The sequence below is a fragment of the Coturnix japonica genome, chromosome 3 (assembly GCF_001577835.2).
Source record: "Coturnix japonica isolate 7356 chromosome 3, Coturnix japonica 2.1, whole genome shotgun sequence".
In the NCBI taxonomy this organism is placed as follows: domain Eukaryota; kingdom Metazoa; phylum Chordata; class Aves; order Galliformes; family Phasianidae; genus Coturnix; species Coturnix japonica.
This window is the reverse complement of record NC_029518.1, coordinates 77,395,630-77,420,994: the sequence shown is the minus strand read 5'-3', so window position 1 is coordinate 77,420,994 and position 25,365 is coordinate 77,395,630. Positions and strand designations below refer to the sequence as shown.

Sequence of the window (25,365 nt, the reverse complement as noted above, 5' to 3'; positions counted from 1 at the left end):
GCTGTGCAGCTTTGGAAACAGCTGTTGAGAGTACCATAATATACGTGAGGAATATGTGTTTGATCTTACTAGCATTAACAAGCAGGTTAAAGAATTTTGTTGTAAGTTAAGCACCTCAGAAATTCACAGTGCTGAGACGGCTGGGTGAATTTTTAAGGAATCTTTCTATAGTCATCCTCCTTATCTCAAGAGAACAGCTTCTCATTAGATAGGGAATAGGGAAGACAGAACAGAAAATGTTTGGGGAATTTCTGAATCCCTGAAAAGTAGTTTCAAGTTGAGCACATGCTTGCTTTTAACTGATTAGAAAAAAAGTAAAAGTCCAAACTCAGCTAATTTGCTCTTTCTGAGGTACTTCATGAGATATGGGAAAATAATTTATTTCAGTAGTTACACAAAGCTGTCAGTTCCATATTATTCAGTGCATGCTTTCCCATGCAGTGTGTGATGCTGAGTAAACTACTTTCAGTTACAGCAAAAACATGTGACAGTGCAAAAACTGTTTTGATACAAAACAGTAACTTACAGAGCAGTGGGGGAAACTCATCCATTCTGCTGCTACTAACCACTATCATTTATAGAATGATGGAATGACTTAAGTTTAGGGGGACAATAAAGATCACCTAGTTCATATGCCCTGCCATGAATAGGGTCACTGCAGCCCAGGGTCCCATTCACCTTGGCCTTGAATGCACCCAGGAATGGGGCATCAACAGCTTCTCTGGGAAACTTGTTCCAGCATATCTCTAGCCTCTGATGAAAGAGCTTCTTCCAGGTGACTAATGTAAATAAACCTTATTTTAGTTTAAATCTATTCTCCATTGTCCTAACATTATCAGACCACGTAAAGAATCAGTCCCCTTCCTGCTTATAAGTTCCCCTGAAGGTTACAGCGAGGTCTCCTCAAAGTCTTCTCTTAGACATCAAAATCCAGCTCCCTCAGCCTTTCTTCACAGAAGTACTCCAACTCCTCTTTATGGCCTTCTCTGGACCTGCTTCAACAGCTCTGCATCCTTCCTATGTTGGGGGTTACAAGCACAGTACTTCACATGGGGCCTCGTGAACACATAGTAGAGGCATCCAGCTGATAAGGATCTTAATTACTTTACTTATAAAGAAAATTTTGCCTATGTTATTAACAGAAGCTGAAACTTTACTTGTAAACATTGAAAATTTAAGTATAATACAGTAGTAAAATTCACTCTAAACTTATTTCCTAGGTTACTGGTTATTCAAAGGACTATTAAACCCCCAGCCCTGTCTTTCTCTTATCCCAAAAGTACTAGATCACTTGAGACACAAAAGATCAAAAGAAACACAGATTATGAAAGACTCATCCAGGCTCTGCCACAACTAGAAAGCAGACTGATTTCTTTCCATATTTTTTATGAATTCATAGTCCGCATTCTTTGTTTGCTCTTAACTATGAATAATTATGGCTGGAACAATTACTACATCAGCCTAGTTTACACACATCATGAAGCCAGTATGCTTACCCTACAACACAGTGAAACTACTTCTGACAAGTTCAGTGCAGTACCAGGCAAAAAATTATAATAAACATCAGTAGTTGTACACAGGGAAAAAAAAAGAAAAAAAAAATTACTCACCAAACTAATGAAGAAGGTCTCTAGCTGCACACCACCCCTTCTCAAAGATTAACCATTAACCACAAGCCTGTCTTGCCAGAGGCTAGCCCTTGAATGAGCCAAGGATGGATGGACCTACGGTTCCACCCCTTCCATCTCATGGGAAGCACAGGTGAATTGCTTGCACCTGTGCTTCCTGGGCCAGCCATCCCATTCACCAGGTGCTCAATCATCAGTTCACTCTGTCATGTAACAGTTCCCCTACAACTATTATTATGACCCTTTGCTTCTCTTTGTTACCAGTTTAATTCCTGTTGGCTGAAGATGTTTATTTTATTCATCATATTTCTTTTTTTACTTAAAAAAATAAAAAAAAAAATAAAGTTTTACTTTTCTTATCACTGGGAAAATATTCTATTGGTTTGGTTTATTTATGAAGCCAAGATAAAAAGAAACAGTGGATCTGCTTTCACTCTATCTCTTATTTCTGTTTTGGAGATAGTTGACCCACTGCTTCCTTAAAAGAAAAGTTTTGTGGAGGCTTTTAATGATTCTGTTAAATTATGAAAAATCTGATGAATTTAACTCACCAGTTTCAGTGGAACAGGAAATTCATAAATCACAAATTTCCAGATTAAAAACTTAAGTTTTTAATTTTGCACAGCTGCCTAGTAATGTATATTATGTTCAGCCAAAGTATCCAAATAAACAAGGTAATTCTAGTCACAACTTATCTCTGTGTTAAGAGTTTAATATTATGACCATAATTTATTCATGCTGGCAAGTAAAAACGATTCTGATATCTCATAAAGCATAGCATATTTATGATTGTCTACTAAAAAATCAAAGTATAGCTATAGAAAATAATCCTCAAATTTTTAAAGATTTAACTATTAGCTTAATCTAGTTGACACTGAAAAATATTCAGTATGCTTTACAATTTACATTGTTACATATACTATCGTGTGTTCCTTACTATCACTAGTCAACTGTTGAGAATTGTTGAATAATCTGTGCGGTTATTATAAGCTGTACATTCCAGTCCTGGTGCAGCTCTTAGAGCTGACAATTGCCTGGCTTAGGCTTTGAGGGCTTAAGAAATAAATATGCAGACAGACAAGGGAAATGGAAAAATAATACTTAGGAATCAGAAATATTTTTAAAATGAGCATTATGTTATGCAAATAGCAAATTAATTTCTTTAATAATATCATCATTTCAATGGAAACAATTACAATTGCACATCATCTGTAACTTTTTCTTCTTTTTTTTGTTTTTGTTTTTGTTTTTTTGGTTTAATAAACCACTTTTAATGTTGCTAGTATTCTCAACACAATCCTTTAATCTTTCAGATGGGAAGGGACTTTTTTTTTTTGGCCACAACAACCCCAGGCAGTGCTATAGGCTTGGGGTGGAGTGGTTGGAGGATTGTGTGGAGGAAACAGATCTGGGGTTACTGATTGATGCTCGGCTGAACATGAGCCGACAGTGTACCCAGGTGGCCAAGAAGGCCAATGGCATACTGGCTTGCATCAGAAACAGTGTTACTAGCAGGAACAGGAAGGTAATTGTCCACCTGTACTTGGCACTGGTGAGTCCGCACCTCGAGTACTGTGTTCAGTTTTGGGCCCCTCACTGCAAGAAAGACACTGGGGCCCTGGAACGCGTTCAGAGGAGGGCTACAAAGCTGGTGAGGGTTCCGGAGCACAGTCGTTATGAGGAGCAGCTGAAGGAGCTAGGATTGTTCAGCCTGGAGAAGAGGAGGCTCAGGGGAGACCTTATAGCTCTCAATAACTTCCTGAAGGGAGGTTGTAGTGAGCTTGGGGTCGTCCTTTTCTCTCATGTAGACAGTGATAGAACTAGAGGGAATGGTTTTAAGCTGCGGCAAGGGAGATTCAGGCTGGACATTAGGAAGTATTACTTCTCGGAAAGGGTAGTCAGGCACTGGAATGCACTGCCCAGGGAGGTGGTGGAGTCACCGACCATGGGAGTGTTCAAGAAATGTTTGGATGTTGTGCTGGGGGATATGATTTAACTGGGAAGTATTGGTGATAGTTGGACTAGATGATCTTCTAGGTCTTTTCCAACCTTGATAATTCTGTGATTCTGTGACTTCAGGAAGTCTCTGTTCAAAGAGTGGTTAACTACAGGATCAGACCAGGTTGCTCAGGTGCTCAGAACATTATTCAGCCAAGTCTTGCAGACTTACAGTTTGGAGTTAGCATAACAACTCTGGCCAAGTAGCTCCAGTTCTTAACTAACTGTAGTGTGTAAGCATTTTTCTTTATATCCAGTTGAAACACCACTTATATCAGCTTGTATACTGATATACACTGATGCAGACTGGCTAAAAATCATATCTATTGGAAATAAAATTTACCTTTATCTGGAGAACTTTTTTATACCTGTTAAAATTATTCTTTTCTCTTTAATGCTTGAACTGCTCAACTGCTACATTAGGCACTGACATATTGTTTTATGTAATTTTTTATATGTGCATTTTTAATATGTAATTTTATGTATTTTTTAATATGTAGGACTTAAATTATTGAAAGATTATGTAACAAACTTTTCTTGAAAGGGCACTGGCTATTAACATTGTGGTTACTTAGTATCCAACATATTCAACTTTTATGTGCATCAATTGTGGCTTCCCTATAGAAAATAAAAAAAATTCATTAATTAAAAACAAACAAACAAAATAACAAAAAAAACATAGTTGCACAGTAGCACTCTAATTTCCCTTATTCTATAATCTTGAATTGCACTGCAGTCACATAAATTTACACATGGTCAATGTCTAAAGAACACAGCCTACCACCCTGGTACAGGTTTTAGTCACTTTCTTTAAGTTTAATCTTATTAATGATATTAACAATTTCATAATTATCATATACCATCTTTTCTGCTGTAATTTTTACTGATTTTGAGTAATTTCATCCTTTTTTTTTTTTTTTTTTTTTCCTTATGCTTTTGTTTGCTTTGTTGACACTGGATTAAAATAAAATATCTCTGCTATCTTCTTGTAGAAGGTTTGTTTAAAAATGAAAAGCAACATTCTTATGGTTATCTGCAGTCTGTTTTATTACATGTTTATATGTAACTATATGCCATTATATTATATCAATTAATATGCACTGTATTATAATTAAGAAATATTGTATCTTTACTTCTGTACAAATTGCATTATCAGAGCTTTAATATTTTTCTTTGAAATTAATACTTGTAAAGCAGAATATTTAGTTCATTACATGAATAATTCCACTGTTCATTAGCTTCTGTAATGTTCAGGGATAGTTAATAGAGTGTGTGAAACACACTTAGGGTTCTTTGATCCTATTTATTTCAATAGAAAAGTAGGAAAATGTTACGATAAAGTTCCAATTAAATAATGAAGAAGCACAAAACTGTAAAGGGTACGTTAAAATTTATGTGAACTCCTCTGTAGAATTACTACTACTGTGTGGAAGGAAATTGGCTAATTAACTTGTGCAAAACTAGCCCCAAATGGAAATCTCTGACTTTGAACTGCTGCTGTTTGAACAGTCAGCTGGAAGGACAAATACAAGAGCGACATCAATAGAATTAATGACAGTGGTAGAGTGGCTTCACAAAGACAGAACTATATTGCTCAGATAGTCCATGGGGACAAAACAGTAGGAGAGACCCTAGAATTTTTAAAAAGGAAAATGACAGTAATCTATTTTATATGTTGTATATAAGTATAAAAATTACATCTGAGTGCAGTAGGTTTTGCAGTGCCAATTTTTGTTGCTTCTAGCATTGCTAGCATAAGTGTTATAAATATTCATAACAATTTTATCACTCCAACCAACTGTTTTAATATATAGTATGCCAAACATATTAAATGTTTGTTTCCTTAAGGCTTTCATTATTATTCTCAGAAAATAAATGGTGATTGATATAGTGAAGAGGTCTTTAAAAGGCCCTAGTGGCCTTTTCTTTCCTTTCCTTTTCCTTCCCTTCCCTTCCCTTCCCTTCCCTTCCCTTCCCTTCCCTTCCCTTCCCTTCCCTTCCCTTCCCTTCCCTTCCCTTCCCTTCCCTTCCCTTCCCTTCCCTTCCTTTTTTTTTTTTTCTCTCAGAACTACATATGTTGAACAATGCTTCTATAAGCTATAGCTTCTATAATGCTTCCTTTTCATTCTGAGTACGCTCTCTAGAACTTGTTTCTCCTCTCATGCAATAAATTAAAATGGGTTTTCTATGAGTATGTCTTTGGCCTTCTTAGGGCTATGAGATCTAAGCAAAGTGACTGATATAGCTCAAGTTGGAAGATTCTGAGCAATAAATTCAATTGGACTTCTGGAGATAAGCAAGCATCAAAGAGCATTAGGACTTATAGTGACTCCTTAGAGAACAGTTTACAAAGTGGAAAAGAAGAAACTATAGCAGCAGAGTTTGAAAAATTTGTTCAGGCTGGTTTGGGGTTTAACATATGCCTGCAGGCTTGACACTTGATGCTGCTTACCGCTCTTCTGTAAAGAAGCAGACTGACTTCCAGCCTAGCAGCTGGCTGATGGCTCAAATTCTACACCCACAAGAGCAAAACACATCTGGTTATGAATGAGACTTACAGCTTTGTCTGTTTGATTGTAATTTCTGCTCATGATCTGGTGAAAGCATAGAGCTTATCAGTATTCAGAAAGGCTCTAGGTGGGAACAAGAGAGAGGTTCCATACTCCCTTCTTCCCCTATCCCTACAAAAGAACTTACATAACTGCATTCAATAAAGACTGTTCTTTATGTCAGTATGTAAGCCTCTTCTGCTTTAATAGTGAACATGGTGATTCTTGGACAGCACACGTTTGATTTTTTAATCTAAACTACAGTATGTGACCTCTGGTGTTACTGATTATTCATTTGTACTCACAACTCATTTGTGCTTTTTCAACCACATAGACACTTGGTACACATTCTCAAGTCCACCATAAAATCCCAAGTGTAACAGCTATAGCTTTGATAGACAGTTGTGAGGAAAGGGATCAAAGTGTATTACATGAGTACCCATAGAGCTATCTTCAGGACATGATTTTAGATACTGACCTTTTCTACTCTATCAATTTTTCTATCCTCTCACAGTGGATTGTACAGAATTGTATTTGATGTACTCCTTCTATTAAATATATGTCCATATAAGTGATTCTCTGACTGGTATTTGTGTTGGTACATAATTAGGTGGTTTCTGATCTGGTTAAAACATACAAGATTTTAAGTTAGTATTTCCCAGGTATATGCTGGATTTTTACAGAAAATATTTGCTGCAAGATGTACATAGTAGTTAAAAACATTACTCTTTCTTTTATTTTGCTCTGCTTTTACAGCACAGTCTGCCTCCACTGCTCTATATAAACACAAGGCAGGAATGAGCAACAGTTTCTGATGATATTTTGAAAAGCACCAAGACATCCATCAGCAATGATCTTCACATTAAATTTCACATTTCAGTATTAGTACAGATTCTCAAAGAGAATGTAAATATTTGCTTTAAATCACAAACAGCAGGTGTAACTGAAAACCCCACAATGATGGCAAAGATCTTTGTCTCTTTCTTTACTATTTTTTCTCTACTGTTTATTTGCTTGACAACACAGCGTTGCTATTGTGGCAGTATTTACGATTTGTTCATTCCTTGTCTCAGGTGTGGTACATGCAAATGGAATGAGCAGCAGTACGCCCAGGTGGCCAAGTAGGCCCATGACATCCTGGCTCAGATCAGAAATGGTGTTGCAAGCAGGAGAAGGGATGTAATTGTCCCTCTGTACTCAGCACTGTGAAGATCTTATAAGGAGTGGTTAAGGGAGTTGGGATTACTCAGTCTGGAGAAGATGAGGCTCAGGTGAGAACTTATCACTCTCTATAACTATCTGAAAGGAAGCTGTAGTGAGCTGGGTGTCAACCTGTTCTCTCATGTAACTAGAGATAGGAGGGAATGGCCTCAAGTTGCAGGGGAGATTCAAGCTGGATGTTAGGAAATAATACTTTTCTGGTCAGGTACTAGAAAGGGCTGCCCAGGGAAGTGGTGGTATCATTGACCCTGGACGTATTCTAGGAAGGTTCAGACACTATGTTGAGGGACATGGTTTAGTAAGAACTACTGGTGATGGATGGACAGTCAGACTGGATGATCTCGTAGGTTTTTTCCAACCTCTTCTATGGTAATTCTATGGTAAGTAAAATTTTAAAATATCAACAACTGCTTAAAAGATTTTCAAGACTTTAAGATGATAATATGAGATTTTACCGATCATTTAAAAATTTAAAAGCTCAGTTTACATGTTTTTTAAAGATTTTTTTTTCTTTATTTTAATATATCAAAAATTGAGCTATGAAATAAATCTACTTCTGTTACAGTTCTCTTGTAAGCTGGCCATAACATAACAGCAATATACACTGTAGAATCTTTTGCTTCTTCTGAGGAGGGAGGAATGCTACAACATGCATTCAACTACCTGGAAGTAAGACATCTTCTCTGTATCAATATTTTTATTGGCCTAGATCCATGAAAGCATGATAAGGATGTAGGTTTTTTTCCTTAAAAATGAGTTCCATTAAATGAATTATTTTGCTTAATAAGAGAACTGTAGCAAAAAATATTTCTCCATCTCTGTCCATCTGGTTTTCTCAACAAGTGAGCTATTTCTGATGTGATCTGTTTTCATTAAGCTATGCTAACCACAATTAATTATGCAACTACACACTATTTTTCTATTGATAAATCATATATAAATGTATACTTCAATACTTTGATCCCCAGGGTGATGGAAGACAAGAGAAAGAACAAAACATTTTCCTTTATTTACTACTACAGCTGTACTCTGAAATATGAGATATAAGAATTAAATGTATAAGAATTTGAGAACATGGAATATATGAGGTCAGTTTCCTAAGAAGTAACAATTCTATTATCTGACACCATGGCATCATCAACAAATCTTCTTGTAACTAAGTGTTACTCTCTAGAAGAAAATTAACATACATAGTCAGACATATTTCTTAATAGATGCAGAAGTAATTTTAAAAACTTATGTATATAAATGAATGTAATAAATGCAAGTAAAATAGTTTTTGGTTGTTTTTTTTTTTTATTATAATCACTCATAATTAATGAGAGTATTTTTGTCTCGAATCACACTTTTGTATCAAATGAGTAAGTTAACTGAGATACAAACACCTATAGTCAATATACTCTTTTCTTGAATCCCCTTATTTTAGGGCAGTGGAACTGCTTTTGATGTTTCTGCTTTTTGCATCCACTATCCACAGTATAGAGGGGCAAATCCTTGGGTACTTCCTGGCCACCTGTTTTATTCTTTTGTGGGTAGATTATATATAGCATATTCAACAAAGAGATAATTATGTTATTCTAGAAGTGTATTCCTTAATACACTATTAGTAAAACTCTCTGCTATTCAATATTTTGCAAATTGCCTCATGTTACAGTTAAAACATGTTTAAGTACTATTATCATAGTTAACGTATACTTACGGACAGTACATAAATTCTTCCCAAAGCACAAATGTTAAAATAACTTTAATTAAACTGTATTCAGAATTTAGTAGATACTGCATGCCTATTTGTTTCAGTAAAAAAAAAAAAAATCATTAATTTCTCAAGTTATCATTTACATGTATTCACTTAACTTTGTCATGTTCATAAAGTTTTGTTAAAGATTTGCAAAAGATCAGATTATGTATCTGTAGAAGTGCAAGCAGATGAATGAGTTACAAGCCAAAATAAATAGGTAGTCCTTTCAATTAAGGTCAGAGATCAAGGGAAAGGACAAGCCACAGAAATTGGGAGACTGTGATGAAGTCAAGAGCGATAGAGTCTGATTCTTAGTGACACTATGAAAGTTCACAGCAGTATCTGACTTAGAGCATAATAGCATTGGAGCAAAAATAGCTGTATATTCTTTTGACTATAAAAATACTCTTCAATCCTCTTACTTGACAAAATACAAAACATGGTCTCAGTAGAAAAGTAATAAAAAAAATCCATATTATCTCAGTGAATAATCCTTGTGTTATTGATCTAAATGAATAAAATAAATAACAAACACATAAATGTATGTGCCTCTTGTATCTTAAAGTAATGAATGTATTTCCAGGTCTGGTTGTCTGAAGCAGTTTTGGAGCACTGAATTAGTTTAACATGTATTAAATTACTTACAGTGAATCCTCCAATTATATTAAGACACAATCCTTCATTCAGACAGTTGATGCTGAGCAGCCTGCAGTAGTCAATTACTTCCTCACAGTTCTTTCCCGTGAATCCTGGCATGCAGCTGCAAATACACCAGAGTATTTTAGAAGGCTTGGATTTTAAAAGTTAATTGTATTTAATTATGTTTCATAATTCCATTAAACAATGTTCTTGCAGTAGCAGAATAGAATTCATAACTTATTAAAAATAAGCAGAACAGGTTTTCAAGCAATTAAAATGAGATTCATGATTTTGGATATTTTTGCTTCTCTGTAAATAATTCTTTCCACTGAACAAATATTTTCATTCCAATCCTTAATATGATCTTTCAGAAACAAAAACAATCCAGAATGAGACAAGATCTAATAAGAAGCTAAAAATTACATTTTCTAAACCTATTGAAAGGAGAGGATAATTAAACTATCAGATATAAAAATGAGAAATGTGATTGTAAGTGAGGCTTAAAATAGCACTGATCATTGCTGATGATTAACTAGTATGTCAATAATGACAAGCTTACGTAAGAGTAATTGATTTCAGGAATGTATGCGTAGAATAATCTCTCGTTGTATTTGTTTTTTTACTTAACTGTATTCAGTAATTTCTTTACAAGTAAAATGTAATATTCTATTTTCTGACTTTTGTTTCTATGCGCTGTGAGTGGAGATATGCTTCTACCATAACAGCAGTCACAGATATTTCTTCTGCCTCATGTCAACGTTTATCATTATAGGAGAATACTCTTTTATAATCTAACCCTCCAATATTAAAAAGAAAAAAAAAAAAAAGTTCAATACTCGGTAACAAAATTAATTCAATGCAATTCAAATGAGTAACAGGCAAGTTTTAATGAAAATAAATATCAGGATACAATAGAAAAATAAATATTTCAATATTTATATCTTGCTCAAAAGAAAAAGGTAGAAGACAGATTGCAAAAGTTCTTGTTCTTTGGTAGATATATAATGCCCACCAAATTCACTCAGAATGTACTTAGAGACATGTCTAGCATGTTTCTTTTTTAAAAGGCGCTATCTGGTAGTCTGAAATTAAAATACTTAGAAAAGGAATTGTCCAGTGACATGAAAAACTGTTTCTTGAACAACTTCAATGTAATAACCAGGAGGTTTTTGATTTCTTTGTTTTGTAAAGGGCACATTATCTAATGCACCTGTCCAGATGATGATACAGAATTGCTTTTGTTTTTTCTATACTCTTGTTCCTAATGGGTGCAATATTTAGTCACATCACTTCTGTTTACTGAATTTAGAAAATAATACCACACTTGGTTATAGAATGCATGAAGCCTCACATAGTTAGTTACATTGTATCCAACAGTAAGGCATACATATACAATATCAAATATAGAATAGACAATAACTTTAAAAGAAAATAAATTAATTACTTGTATTTTGTAAATAAAAGAAATCTAAGGACGTCTGATCAGGATGCACAGAGGCATTTAATGTGTCCAGAAGCACACATTGTTAACTTGATATTGAAAACTATTAAACAGGCTGGTTTTCACTAATAGCCCATGAACAGCCTCCACATAGGGCCATGTGGAAGGAGGCCAGTGGTTATTGGAAAATCTTCTTCCTGTAAACCTTTACAATTCTTTTTTTGAGACTAGTATAGAAATAACTACAGGAAGACACTATATGTTACTCATAGGTAGTAGTGGACAACATAGAATCACAGAATTTTGGTGGTCAGAAGGGACCTTTAAGTTCATCTATTTCTAATCCCCTGCTATAGGCAGGGACATGTTCCTCTAGTCCCTGGTTCTCAAAGCCCCATCCAGCCCAGCCTTGGATGCTTCTAGGGAGGAGGCATCCACAACCTCACTGGGCAACCTGTTCCAATGTTTCACTACCCACACAATAAAGAATTTCTTCCTAATATCTAGTCTAAATCTACCCTCTACCAGTTTACAGCCATTTCCCCTAACCCTATTGCTACATGTCCTTGAAAAAAAGTCCCTCCCCAGCTTTCCTGTAGGAAACTTCAGGTACTGGAAGGACCTCCTGAAGCCTCCTCTTTTCCAGGCTGAAAAGCCCAAGCTCTCTCAGCCTGTCCCCATAGCAAGATGCTCTGTTTCTCTGCTCATCTTTGTTGCCCTCCTCTGGACCCCCTACAACAGCTCCATGTCCATGTCTTGCACTAGGGGCCCCAGAACTGGATGTGCATAATCTTTAACATAATACTCAATCCTCTCTTAAGAATTTCTGCATACAAATCCTATACCAAATCCTACTGCTATCATTTAATATATAGAAAAAATATATAGAGATATATAGAGATAATATAAAGGAATATATAGGCAAAACAAACAACAAAAGTGATATGATATCTTATGCAAACAGAGTAACTTAATTATGTTTGTTTTACTGATTTGTTTACAGCTATGACTTGGAATCAGATAGGAGAGCTCTTGGTACTCCTGGTTGAATTTATTTGTCTTATCAATGAGTGTTTCAAAAAGTAGATAGTTTACTATTTTTTAAAGCTGCTTCTTCTAATTTGTACATTTGAATATCCTTCATAGTTTTGTTTTGGTTGTTTTGTAATGGACATGACCACGTCAGAGGAAAATGAAGGCAAATCAACAGAAAAAGAAACTTGACAGTAAAATAGCAAAGATCACACCAACAGAACAAACGCTCACAAAACATTCTTTCATATTTTTTGTGACTTTTTATTGTTCTGTGGAACACAAATAATAAAAGAAGACACAAACCAAACAATCACAGTTAATTGTGATAGATATCCTTGCTCATTACCTATTTGAATTCAGCTTAAATTTTGACACTTAAGAAAAAAATGTTGCTATTAGACTCTTAGCACAAGGTTATACTTGATACGAAGACTGAATGGATGAACTTAGGATACAATATAGTCATATATCATAACTGAAGTGAAGAAAATTAAGTTGAATCTCTTTATTCATATGTTTAGACTGGAAAAAAAAAATTACTTTCTCAAAGAAGAAAAGTAGATAGAAGTACAGATGCTGGTGGATATAAACAGAATGCAGCCTGAACATATGGAGCAGCAGATAAAAATGGGACTACCAAAATAAAACGTAATGGGCAAAAAGGACAGGTATATCATATATGTTTATCCGTGTAAGTTAAGTGTTGTTGCATTTATTTAAAAAACTAAAATAACATATATATCGATTATGTCATAGTATTACATTATATATGAGTACACATGCAGTTTTTTCCAGCTATAGTCAGAATTTACGGGAATTAAAAATAATTAGCAAAACTGAAACAATATTTCCATTTAAAACCCAGAATGACCAGCTCCCATCATCCTGAAAGAAGCAAAAGTATTATTGGTAAGTCTTCTTCAGGTGAAATGCATTATAAAAACATGACTCGTGCTCCCAGGAAGCATCATAGTCTGCAATGTAACAAAACTGAAATAGTTAAACCACTCTTCTTACAGGTCTTCTGACATCCTTATTTATCTTAAGTAACTAATGAAAGATGTAGGTTTAAAAAGAGAATTTTGAATCCTGAAAATAGCAAAATCTGCTGACAGTTGGATGTCCCTGAGAACACTGCACCTCCTCTGCATTTCAGTGCTGTGACTTTAGTAAGACTGCAGCTCTCACAACTAAGTTACTGAATCTGGTCTCCTTTTGAAAAAGTACCTGATATACTCCTTCAAAATGCTTTCTCTCAGCTAAATAATTCCTTCCAAGTGTACTGTTATATATATACATAAAATTTGTATTTATTTTGTGTTTGGGGTTAAGTGGTCAAAAAACTGATTTTATTTTCACAGGAAAAAAAAAATGAAGTCACTTTAATTTATTAGAAATACACTGTTAAAAAACTTGTGATACTCAGGGAAAAAATACTTGGAGCCTTCAGGGACTGAATGTTACAACTAAAGCTGAGTACTGAAACTTATTTCCAGTGTAAACACTTTTCTCTCATTTTAAAATCTGCAGTTTTAGTATCTACTTAAGGACAGGAGTCTAGGCTTTCTCTGTACTTCTTCGCAGTGCATTTTGAGATCCTTCAGAAAATGCTTTTTCTCACCTGTCTTGGATAACTCACTTTGGAAAGGATGAGTCACTTTTTGGAGTTGATCTCTTCCTTTACCAAGGAAGCCCAGTGTCTAGCATGGATGTTAGGGAACATCATGTGGAAAGAGCACTAGCCAAAAATTCTACTTTGTGTATTTTCAGTGCCAAGCCTGTGATATTTTACAAAGTTGATGTATGTTTACTGTTCCTCACCACATTCACAATGTTTTCTCTAAGCTGTTATTCACCTTTCAAAATCATTGTTGGTGTTAAAAAAAAAGGAACTTAAAAACTATCATATTTCTCAAACTTGCTTTCCACAAATGTGATATACCTGTCACACTGTCAAACATGTTTTACAAAGAGCACAACAGGATGCACGAATGATGCACAACTATTAAAGGTAAAAATTTCAGCTACACTAGTACTAATGGGATCTTAGTGCTTTATAACACTGGTAAACAGGCCTGCACCATTTTAGGGCCCCAAACTTAAAGATCTGATACCTACCATTAACAACATAATTTAAGTGGTTCTCTTGATGATCAATATAAATGGCTTGTTAATTGTCCATTTTCACTTTCCATTATATCGATCTGTATAATGTCTGCCACTCTTAGTCTCCTAAATCATCATGTCTTTCCATAGTTACTTTTATTAACTGCACTCAGTGGTACAAGGTTCATTGTAAATTATCATCTCCAGCTGTGCTTTTTTGAAACTATAAACTATTAAAACTACATTACAAACAGGGCCATGATTTTTTTTCTTTGTTATTATTATTATTTTTAGAAAAAACATACTTTAAATGTGAGCTTTAGGCAACAGTTCATACTAGTTCAGGCAGTCGTTCTTACTAATTCATGAACAATCATATTGTGTAAAAGTCTAATTATATAATAGTGAACTATTATATATAGTTTATACAGTTAATATAACTAGATCTAATATTCTGAAAAATAAATGAATACACTGTCATTGTATGCTATACATATTTATAAGTGAATGCCTATATCTGCATATGTGTGGGTATGTATGTTAAAATATATGTAGGTGTGTATGAATAAAAATATTTATCTTTTTGTGTGTGTGTGTGAAAAGTCGTAAACATAGCTCTACACTTATTTAAATTCACAGACTTAGCCAAATTTCTTATGGACTGGGACTTCAATGTTCTATATTTCTGTTATGTGTTTTCAGTTTCTAAGTTCATTCATACTGTGTTCCCAGACTTCTGTGTTGCATAGCTTTCAATTTCCTACTTTTATGTATGTCTTAAAATTTGCAAGTTGTTTGCTGCATGTCAGTGATGCTTAGCAGAACTTATTTTAAGGCAAGCAGATAAAAGCCAAGCAAAAGTGGAGAGAAAAAATTGTATTTCTCAGTTGTGTAAGAAAATGTCTATAAAGCTATTTGAAATGGAATAAAATTAAATACCTATTGGAATACTTCTGTAGTTTGCATGAAGAAAATTTTCCTTGTGGTCTTTCTGAATAAGGCCATTTTTACATGATTCTTGAAAGATCAGTCTAAGAACTACTAATTCATGCCTGTGAATTAGGAGTGACTACAGTTATCCTTTCAGAAACAAACATAAGCATCAAACCACAAGAATAAATCTGTAATTTAATTGTGTCATTTGTTCTCAGTGTCACAATTTATATATTTCTTCATACTGAATTAAGGACTAAGCAATTTATACATCGTTAAGTGCTTCTTTTGATACTTTTTGCATGAGTTTTCAAAAAAGGAGACAACCAAAATTAAGAAAAAAAAATGTTAAAACGAATTTACAGTTTTTTGCATTCTCTGTAAATGATGTCGTTTCCTTCTGCAATCAATGACGTCAAGTGATCCAATGAAGTACCAAAACATATTGATTTATAATCTTACCGGCATTTATAGTTTTGCTGTTGAGATACACACGTTGCATTGTTTAAGCAAGGCAATAATTCACATGGATTCAGTATTCTCTCACAGAACTTGCCAGTGAATAATGGCAGACAGCTACATGCTACATCCTATAGAAGAAAAGGAAATTGGTAATAACCATATGTTGTTCTCAAGGAATAAAAAATTAGTATTTTCTTCCATTATTCCAGAGATCCTAAAAAGGGCATAGTAAACAGTCTACATATACATAACAAAAAACAGTTCTAGCCCCAGATAGGTTTAAAACATAATTTAGAACAAGTGGAATAGGCCTTCCAGCACACATAATACCAGAGTTGTGTTTGGAATTGTAAATACTCCAAAGAGAAAACTGGCATAAATATATAATATATATATTTATATATATATATATTATATATAAAATAATATGCTGGAAAAGCAACAGTAAACAATAAAGATGATTGTATTGTGTTTTAAATCCTATTTCATTGAAAAAAGATTATAAAAGAAAAAGAAAGAAAAAAACCACTACTAGCTTCTTAAACGATATCCAAACATCTCAAATGAAAATAGGATTTCAGGCTTTTAAATCAAAGAAGTATTATAAACATGAGAAATGAATTTAATGCAACATTTCTTCATGATACATATAAAGCTAACCTTAAATTCGAATTAATTTTTTTTGGCACTGTGTTCAAATACAGATCTCTGAAGTTTATACTTACATTTGGCAAATCGATACATGTACCTCTGTTTTGGCATGGCCTTGAATAACACTCGTTGATATCAATTTCACAGTTGTGACCAATGAAACCTGCTGGACAATCACAAATATATCCAGACTGATTATACTGGCATACACCACTGTTCAGGCATGGCTGAGATGCACAAGGGTCACCAGGTTTCTCACAAAAAGGACCTAAAAAAACAAACATAGGAAATTAGAGTGTGTTTGAGAGAAGGATACTTTATAGTATGCCCATAAGCATTATGTTGTTACCATATTGTGTTTGACTCATTATTCCACATTAATTCTATTTTTTTAACTGGAGAAGGAATTACTTATTTTGTTTGTGGATCAGATGCAAGGCTCAGCCAAACAAGCATGAGTGACCACCTATTCATACTCCATCACTCCTTTTGTCACCTGTCTGTGTTTTTCAATATTTTTACTTACATCCAACTTTCCTAAGTGTTTGTCACCACTGATCCCAGTTTTCTCACATTCATTCACAAACTCACTGTTTCTGCTTTATGTGGGATTACTGATATTGTTGCACAGACCATATTGACCTTGAAAGTATATAATCTCCAAATTCTCAATCCTCCCCCCTACCTTATATGTGAAATTTGTCTCATTAAATTTTCCCCTGACCTTCTGTGAAATCCATTCACCATTCATGGTACTATCATCTGTAACTTCTGCCAGTTACTCGCTCAGCAATGTTGTTTTCAGTAATTTCTCATGTTCTGTCCAGTAGTTTCTTATGTTCTGTTCAGTTATTGCAAGCCCAGATAGGCGCCTACACATCTGTCTGCACACTCCAACAGTTATAAGCTGCTTTGTTGTTTTGGGCAACTATCTTTATTTATTTATTTATTTATTTATTTATTTATTTATTTATTTATTTATTGATGGTGCAACAGCAAAGACATAGAACAACTATAGCAGATTGAATCTACAGAGCTCCAGAGCAGGTCACTTGGGCCCAGGATGGAGCAATTAAGAATACTTCCACTTACTTATGCAAAATCATAAAACAAATTTGATTTTTGCATATCCAGTACTTTGATATTTTGTTATTAAAGAACTCTTATTTAAAATCTTTTCCATGTAACTTGTAACATGCTTACAAGTTACATCAGAAGTACTTTTCAATTATTTGCTGTAGCAACAACATTAAGTTCATAATAAATTTATTTTGATGCTGTAGTCAAGAGAAATAAAAACAGACAATAATATGGTAAGCTGCATTTTTTTAAAAAAAAGATTTGTTTTCTTGAAATGGTAAACAAAATGCTGTTAAACTCCGAATTGTAAACTGCTCAGAAAATTGCTAATTTGTTATAAACTAATTTGTAGATAAACATGTGGGTCACTAAATAATTTTCTTGCCAATATACACTAGTCATATGGAACAATTGTAAGTGTGTGGAGCAACATTTATTTCCAAATACCATAATCAATCTCTATTATACACAAAAACAGCTGATAGAACAAACACCTTCCTAGAAAATACCATTAGCAGAAAAAGGGTCAAACAACATTTTCCTTTTTATCACTCACTTCATTCAGTGGAACCAGTTGATTCAGTTAGGCAAAATAAATCACACTTCTCTTTAAGGATATATCAGAGGATATTCAAAAAATCCTTTCTGAATTTGATTATATCTCTCATCACCATAGTAACAGAATTACAGTAAAATGATATAGCAGCTTGTAGATGTTAGGGCTTGCTAACATGAAAAACCACGAATGCCAGTGTTCAGAATGAGGCCATTGTCTGGTATTAATGTATGTATGAGAACATTTGGAACAGAAAGGGAGGGTAATTATTTCTTATTATTTGTTTTAATATTTAGCTGTCCTGTTATTCTTCAGTACAATATTGTAACCCAGCAGCACTCATAGATGATCTTTGTATGGAAACTGATATTATACATCAATGCTTACACTATTTATTTTTTACTTTGACTTGAGTATATTTGACATGTATGAGTACTCCTGACTCATCCACATTACATAAACGCGGAAAGCAAATCATCAGTGACTCAACTGCACTACTGAAAGAGATAACATAGCTCCTCAAACCAGATGAATTACTGAGTTGTTCTTTACGTTGTTTCTACGCCTAAAATCTAATCCTCACTGTTATTTTTCCACTTGAATCATACAAATTTTCTTAACCTTTTGATAAAAATGCAACTGGGTATGATTATTAGAATAGTGAAAGGCTAAATGAACGAAGTAGCACAGTACAATGAAGACCAATTGAGGAGAGGGGAAAAAAAAAAAAAAAAAGGCTCCTTTTTGGTAACACTGTGTTCATTTGTTGCAAAGCGAGGGAAAAGCTATTCTGCTAAAAAGGACATAGTGAAATATATATATATATATTTAAGGGAAGACTAAAAGTAGCTGGAAGAGGAAGAGAAAAGCTTGACAGGAAAAAAGGAAAAAAAAAAAAAAAGAAAAAAAAAAGAAAAAAACTTTTAAACTTCTTTTTTCCTCATCGTCATCATGCAAAAAGGAATATATATATATATATCTTTTTGCTACTTTGGAAAAAGAGTGCATTTAAATTTGAATTGGGAGCCAGTTACCTAACCAAGTCAAAAAGGATCAGTTTTAAAGAGAAGGAAGCAGCAACTGTAATCGTGATCTAAAATACAAAGCACAACTTCAGTAGGTCTATCTAGAGTAAATTCAATAAATACCAGTGGTGTAACACCTTTTAGGAAGAGTTCAGAGCTGAAGAGGAATGTTTCTTTAATCATTAAAGCTATGTTTTTGGCATTTTTATGCTTTATAATATACTATGTTGAGAATCTGTGAAAAGTAAGAACAATGTTTTTTTACCTGAACATCTATGCCCGGATGAGTTTGACAAATCAAGTCAACAAAAAGAATTCTGGGGAACCGATGTTTTGAGCTTCTTATTCTTTAATTCCCAAATCTGATGTCACATTCAATCTATTTTCAAAAGAAGACTGAAAGGTGACTTGATTACAGCTCTCAGTGGTAGAAAATGTCAAGCACTTAAGGGCTTTCTAATTCAATGGAGAAAACTGTAACAAAAACACTTGTCTGAAGAGAAAGCTGAATCAAATAAAGTTAGAAATGCCTCACAAATTTTTACAAGCGAGTTATCTTCAATAGACTATCATGAAGGGACTGTATTCTACAATTGTTGATGTTTTCATGTCAAGGATAGATGAAAGACTATACTTTAACCATATATAAGATAGAAGCCTTAGTATGTAGGTAAGCAAAGACATATAAAATCTGGCCAGAACAGGTGAACTTGTTCTCTAAATGTAGGAATCTTTTAATCTATTTTGAATCAAACGATCTACCAGATGCATTAAATATTGTGTAAAATTCCTACAAAATTCCTATTTAAAAGTTCACTTTTTCTTTTTTTTTCTTTTTTGCCCTTACATGTGAATGAATAAAATTATTCACAATCTTCATTTGAAAAAGTCATGTAACAGCAGTTTTTTTGTTTGTTTAGTTTGTGTGTTTTTTGTTGTTGTTGTTGCTGTTTTTTATTTAACTGTATCCCTAGTATGCTAGTGTTTCATAATTTCACTGCTATGGTTGAAAGATCATCCATTAAAGTCAAAAGAATCACAGAATCACAGAATCACAGAATTATCAAGGTTGGAAAAGACCTAGAAGATCATCCAGTCCAACCATCACCAATACTTCCCAGCTAAATCATATCCCTCAACACAACATCCAAACGTTTCTTGAACACTTCCATGGTCGGTGACTCCACCACCTCCCTGGGCAGTGCATTCCAGTGCCTGACTACCCTTTCCGAGAAGTAATATTTCCTAATGAACATTGTTGGTATGTTTGATAAAGTTCAATTAGTTGATTTGGATGCTACATAGTGCCATTTGCATAAATATACTGATTAACATAAATTTATCTCTATATATTAATATGAGTCTCTCTGGGCTTTGTATTTATATAAGCATTGCTCTTCTTAGGGAGAGAAAGTAGCAAAATATGTAAAAGATCATCTTAGGTTGCTATGCTCTGATTTGATTTCAGTACTTTTGTTTTGTCATTCCCCTCAGGAAAAAAAATAAAAAATAAAAAAATAAAAAAATCAAAGGCAGTGTAAAGCACAGTAGAAGATTTCAGGAAACAGCATGTATTACACCAATATTCATTCACTTACCAGTACACTAGTTGGAATGAAGAGATAATATTTCAGGTTTAGCATAAAAAAGAGGAACTATTCAGTTTTAGAGTGAATGAGCCAAATGGCTGCTAGGAGTTACAATTAAAGACCAAGTTACAGTGTAGGCAGCAAACAGCAGAAAATCTGTGAATGCTGAGAAACAAGATAACTCATATATTAAAAATTGTTAATATTTTAATATGCTTAGTATAATAACTGAAATTACATAAAATCCACTTAATATATCATACCCTTCTTATGTCATGTCATTACTAATGCTCAGTACTCTTTTTCACTTTAAAACTAACTCCAGAATAAGGATCTTTTAATCTGAGGACTACTGGATTTTAGTTGATTAAATGAAAGCATTTCTGTAATTAACTTAATCCTTATTTGCACAGCTCAGTTAGCAGTTCATTGTAATTAGTCTAATTCATTTCCCTCCTTGCTTTTACTTCCATGAGTTTCATTAGCTGCTCTTTCTTTTAAACACAAAGCTGAAATGGATTTTACTAATTTTCTGCATAAAAGAATATACTTTGTTTCTATTTAGAAAAACAAAAACAAAAAACAAAACAAACACACACACACACACACAAACACACACACAAAAAAAATAAAGCAACAAGAACAACAACCAAAAAACAACACTGCAACACAGGCTCTTGTCTCACATATCCAGATTCTGAAACATAACCATATGCTTCTCAGGAATCCAGCTTGGGACTGCTGCTCTTCAACATCTTTATCAGTGACCTAGGCAGTGGAATCAACAGCATTCTGCAAGTCTGATGACACTAAGCCAAGTGGAGCACAATACAACAGAAAAAAGGGATGTCATCCATTGGGACCTGAACAAGCTTGAGAATTGTGCTCATGGGAACCTAATAAGGTTCAACAAGGTCAAGTGCAAGGTGTTGCGGTTTGGTTGGCACAATACCAGATATATATGCAGGCTAGGAGAAGATCTCATTGAGAGCAGCCTTGAGTAGTAGGACTTGGGGGTTTTGACGGATGAAAAGCCGGACATGAGCCAACAGTGTGTACTTGCAACCAAGAGTATACTAAGCTGCATCATAAAAGGGGTGGCCAGCAGGGAGAGGGAGGCGATTTTCCCCTTCTACTCTGCTCTCTTGAGGACCCATCAGGAGTACTGTTTCCAAGCCTGGGGCTCCCAAAACAAGAAGGATGTGAAGCTGTTGGAGAAAGTCCAGAGAAGAGCTCTGAAGATGATGAGACTGCTGGAGCACCTCTCTAATGAAGAAAGGTTGAGGAAGTTGTGTTTGTTTTTTTTGGTTTTTTTTTTTTTTTTTCTGCAGAAATAGATGTTCATTTTGCTCCTAGGAGAAGTAGGAAGAATAGCCATAATGTTCAGGATACCAGCTCTGCCCACACAAATAAAGTTTAAAGTTGCCTTTCTTGCAGCAAGCTCCTAGGGTTTAATGATGGATATTTGAGAAGAAGTTTCCTTAGGAAACAGATAGAAACAATTTATATTATAAAAAAAGTGTGGGCAAAGCAGCAAGAGTAAATTGAATAGAAAGAAAGCAATCACAGAAGAAAGAAAAATGTTAAACGACTAAAATGGCATATATCCTTAGCCACTTATGTCACAGGGATGTATATTTACTGATCTTCAAGAGCTGCTGTAAAAAATTAAAACATCATTTTTCAGTTAAAGATAGGTTAAAAAATCTTAAAGAAAATAAACTTATTTAGAACAAATATGATCCAGCTTTTTCTACTTTATTGTCTGTGTATTCATGGCCAGCTAGAAATGAAGAGCAACATCCCTCCTGAAGAGCTTAATTATATGGGAAAGGAATATCCCTCAAGGTGTGTAAGTCTATTAAATTTGTAATGAACAAGATGTTACTTAAAACTTCTCTGGATGTCTATTAAACAACAACAACAACAACAATAACAAAACCCCACAACCCTGAAAAGTCCTGAACCTTTCTGTCGTTTGTGAAGCAAGAAAACCATGTAACCATCTTTTCAGTTTAATAGAGTCATTACTGGTAGTTTCAATACTTCATAATGGCAATGATTAGCTGCCTACTGAAATCCTATCCTGTAAAATATTCTTAACCTTTTCTTCTAAATATATATATATATCCATGATATTTCACTCAGCTAAGGAAGGAAGAGTATGAGGGAGGGAGAGTTTCCTAGAAAAGCATCAGTATTTTCTAACATGCTCTACAGTAATCATGATAGACATCACAAGCACATGCACAGACTAAAGAAAATACTAAATAACAAAAAATAGTGCCTTAACAATCCAATCTGTAATTGAAGACATCAAACGCACTGCTAAAATATGTCTAAATTATTAACTGTCAAAATAAGTACACTCACCAATTATTCCAGAACTGACCCAATTAAAACGTATGAGAAAGGTCCTGGCCTTGATTTTTCTTAATATGGCATATCTACTAAATAAAGTTACACAGGTATCCTTAGATGACACTACCAGAAATAAATAAATAAATAAATAAATAAATAATTCTATTATTTACAGTTGATTTTCTCAGATTTGCTGGCTTGGCAGACAATGCAGGATAAGAAGATAGTTAATCATTATATTAATTGAAAGGACTTACTGAAGGTCAACAAAATAAACAGAATGGCAGTTCAAAAATTAGCAAACCTTATAATTTGGAACTACTGTGACAACAATAAGTTTCCAAATATTTTTATTACTAAAGAGACTACAATATTAAGATGGTCTATCTCTAATCATTACACAGAGTAAGAAATATGATATTCTGATAAAGACATAAATGTACATGGTAGATAATAAATATTTATTCTTAAAATAATGGTTGCTGGAAATTTTAAGTTTTCAAAATTAAACTGCTTGAGATTTATGGCAACATATTGGTGAAGTTAGCTCTTTATTAAAATTCTAAAGAGCTTTAAAAAAGCTTGACACAATTAATGAAATTTGTAGGAAGAAAAAGAGTTTTTGTAGACCAAACCTGACTTTGTATTTACTTATTCCTCTGCTGTTTTTTATCAAATCAAAAAATGTATTTTAACTTCCACCAGTCTTTGATTACTTGCAGATGTTGATCCTCACTATTACAAAACCCTGAAAATTAACATTTTTTTAAACTGAATTTACTGGATCAACTGATTTTCTTCCAGACTCTTTTTGCTTAAAATGAAAAGGAGAAAATGGAAAGAGGTATAAACTCTTCTGCAGACACTGAATGCCTTTTTGATGAGATTTATAAAATATTGGCCAAAACTACTCCAAAGCACTCGCACTTTGGGACATTCTATTTTATAATGCATAAACCGTTCACAACATGAATAACAATCTTAGCCATATTATGTGTAATCTTGTTATTTATGATTGTTAGTACTTACCTTTCTAATACTGTACAATTAGAAGAGACTTTAGAGAATACAGAAAAACCTGAATGACACTTTTGAAAGCACCTAAATGGCTTGACACACAAAATAAATGTGCTATGTGAGATATCCCACTTACAGATCGCCTCGAGTAAAGTCAGACAATTTCACATCTTAAGATAGCTTGTTATAAAGTAGTGTTGGCAGCTCAATATTGAATTTTAAATTTCATTTTTGAGATGAGTTAGCTACTTTGATATTCTGTGAAGCCCCATTTTCAAAAACAATTGAGGTCCCCATAGAATGGAAATTCTATTGCTGGCACACAGAACATGGTGATAAATGACAGCCTTAAATAGTGGAAAACACATTTCAACCATATGTTTTTCAAAAGTGATTGTGAGCTATGTGCTAGCAGGTTTACTGAGTTCTACATAATAATTTATTCTGCCCATCTTGGTTTTTGTTTTGTTTTGTTTTGTTTTGTTTTGTTTTTCCCCAGTGCATCTTTGAAATCTATGAGATTTACTATGTGCATTACATAGCAAAGTTCTATTTAGTTTATTCATAGGGCCTCAGGTAGCATATAGTTTTGTCATCAATGATTGTATCTGCAGTTCAGGGAAGAACACACTGAAATTAATAACAGAGAGAGTATCCTATGTCTACAAAATTAAAGATGGTTATAAAACAAATAATGACAAAAATAAACAAACAAAAGAAAACAGCAGAAACAACAAAAGGATTTTAACAGAAAGAATGATACATTCTAGGAAAACAAGTCTTCCTCTCTCCCTGGAATAGAAGCCACAAAATAATTTTAAATGCAATTCACAGATTTATGTTATTCTATTATTCTGTGATTGATGAGACATAAGGTCTCATATGAACTTACATTTTTTTACCTGCCTATGCTGTATGAAAAAATTCAAGAACACTGAAACTTTGATTAAAGCTTTTGAGCCAAAGAATAGCTACTACAGTTGTAAGAAACACATAAAAGAGAAGTTCCCATTTGTACAGGCTTAGGTATGAAAGTGACAGAGTAGAAAGAAACAACTGAAAACATATACACCTTTCTTTGGTAAGTTAAATCTGGGTTACATTTGTTGGGTCATTTTTAATTCACTTATATAAACATGCAAATGTCACACTAGCCAGTCCTTAGGCAGACATAGTCATGTTTATTGGCTATCTTGTCTCAGTGCACGTATTCTCATGCAATTTAATAGAGACAGAAGGCATCCTCTAAGAAAGCTATTAAATGTATACCAATGAAATGCATTAGTAAATGCAGTAAGCATATTTAGCAAATTCTTCAGCTTTCTTTCCTACAGGG

At 33.9% G+C, this 25,365-nt stretch overlaps 1 protein-coding gene across 2 annotated transcripts in view; it reads right to left on the bottom strand.

The window, feature by feature from the left end:
* Positions 1 to 25,365, bottom strand: part of EYS (eyes shut homolog) — a 771,550-nt gene that overhangs the window by 647,778 nt on the left and 98,407 nt on the right. For both annotated transcript variants that reach the window (XM_015859149.2, XM_032443873.1), the window contains exons 4-6: positions 16,476 to 16,669; positions 15,751 to 15,878; positions 9,780 to 9,894 (exon numbers count right to left, since the gene is read on the bottom strand). In XM_015859149.2, coding sequence (XP_015714635.2) covers positions 9,780 to 9,894; positions 15,751 to 15,878; positions 16,476 to 16,669 — 437 coding nt within the window. The remainder of the gene's footprint in view (positions 1 to 9,779; positions 9,895 to 15,750; positions 15,879 to 16,475; positions 16,670 to 25,365) is intronic.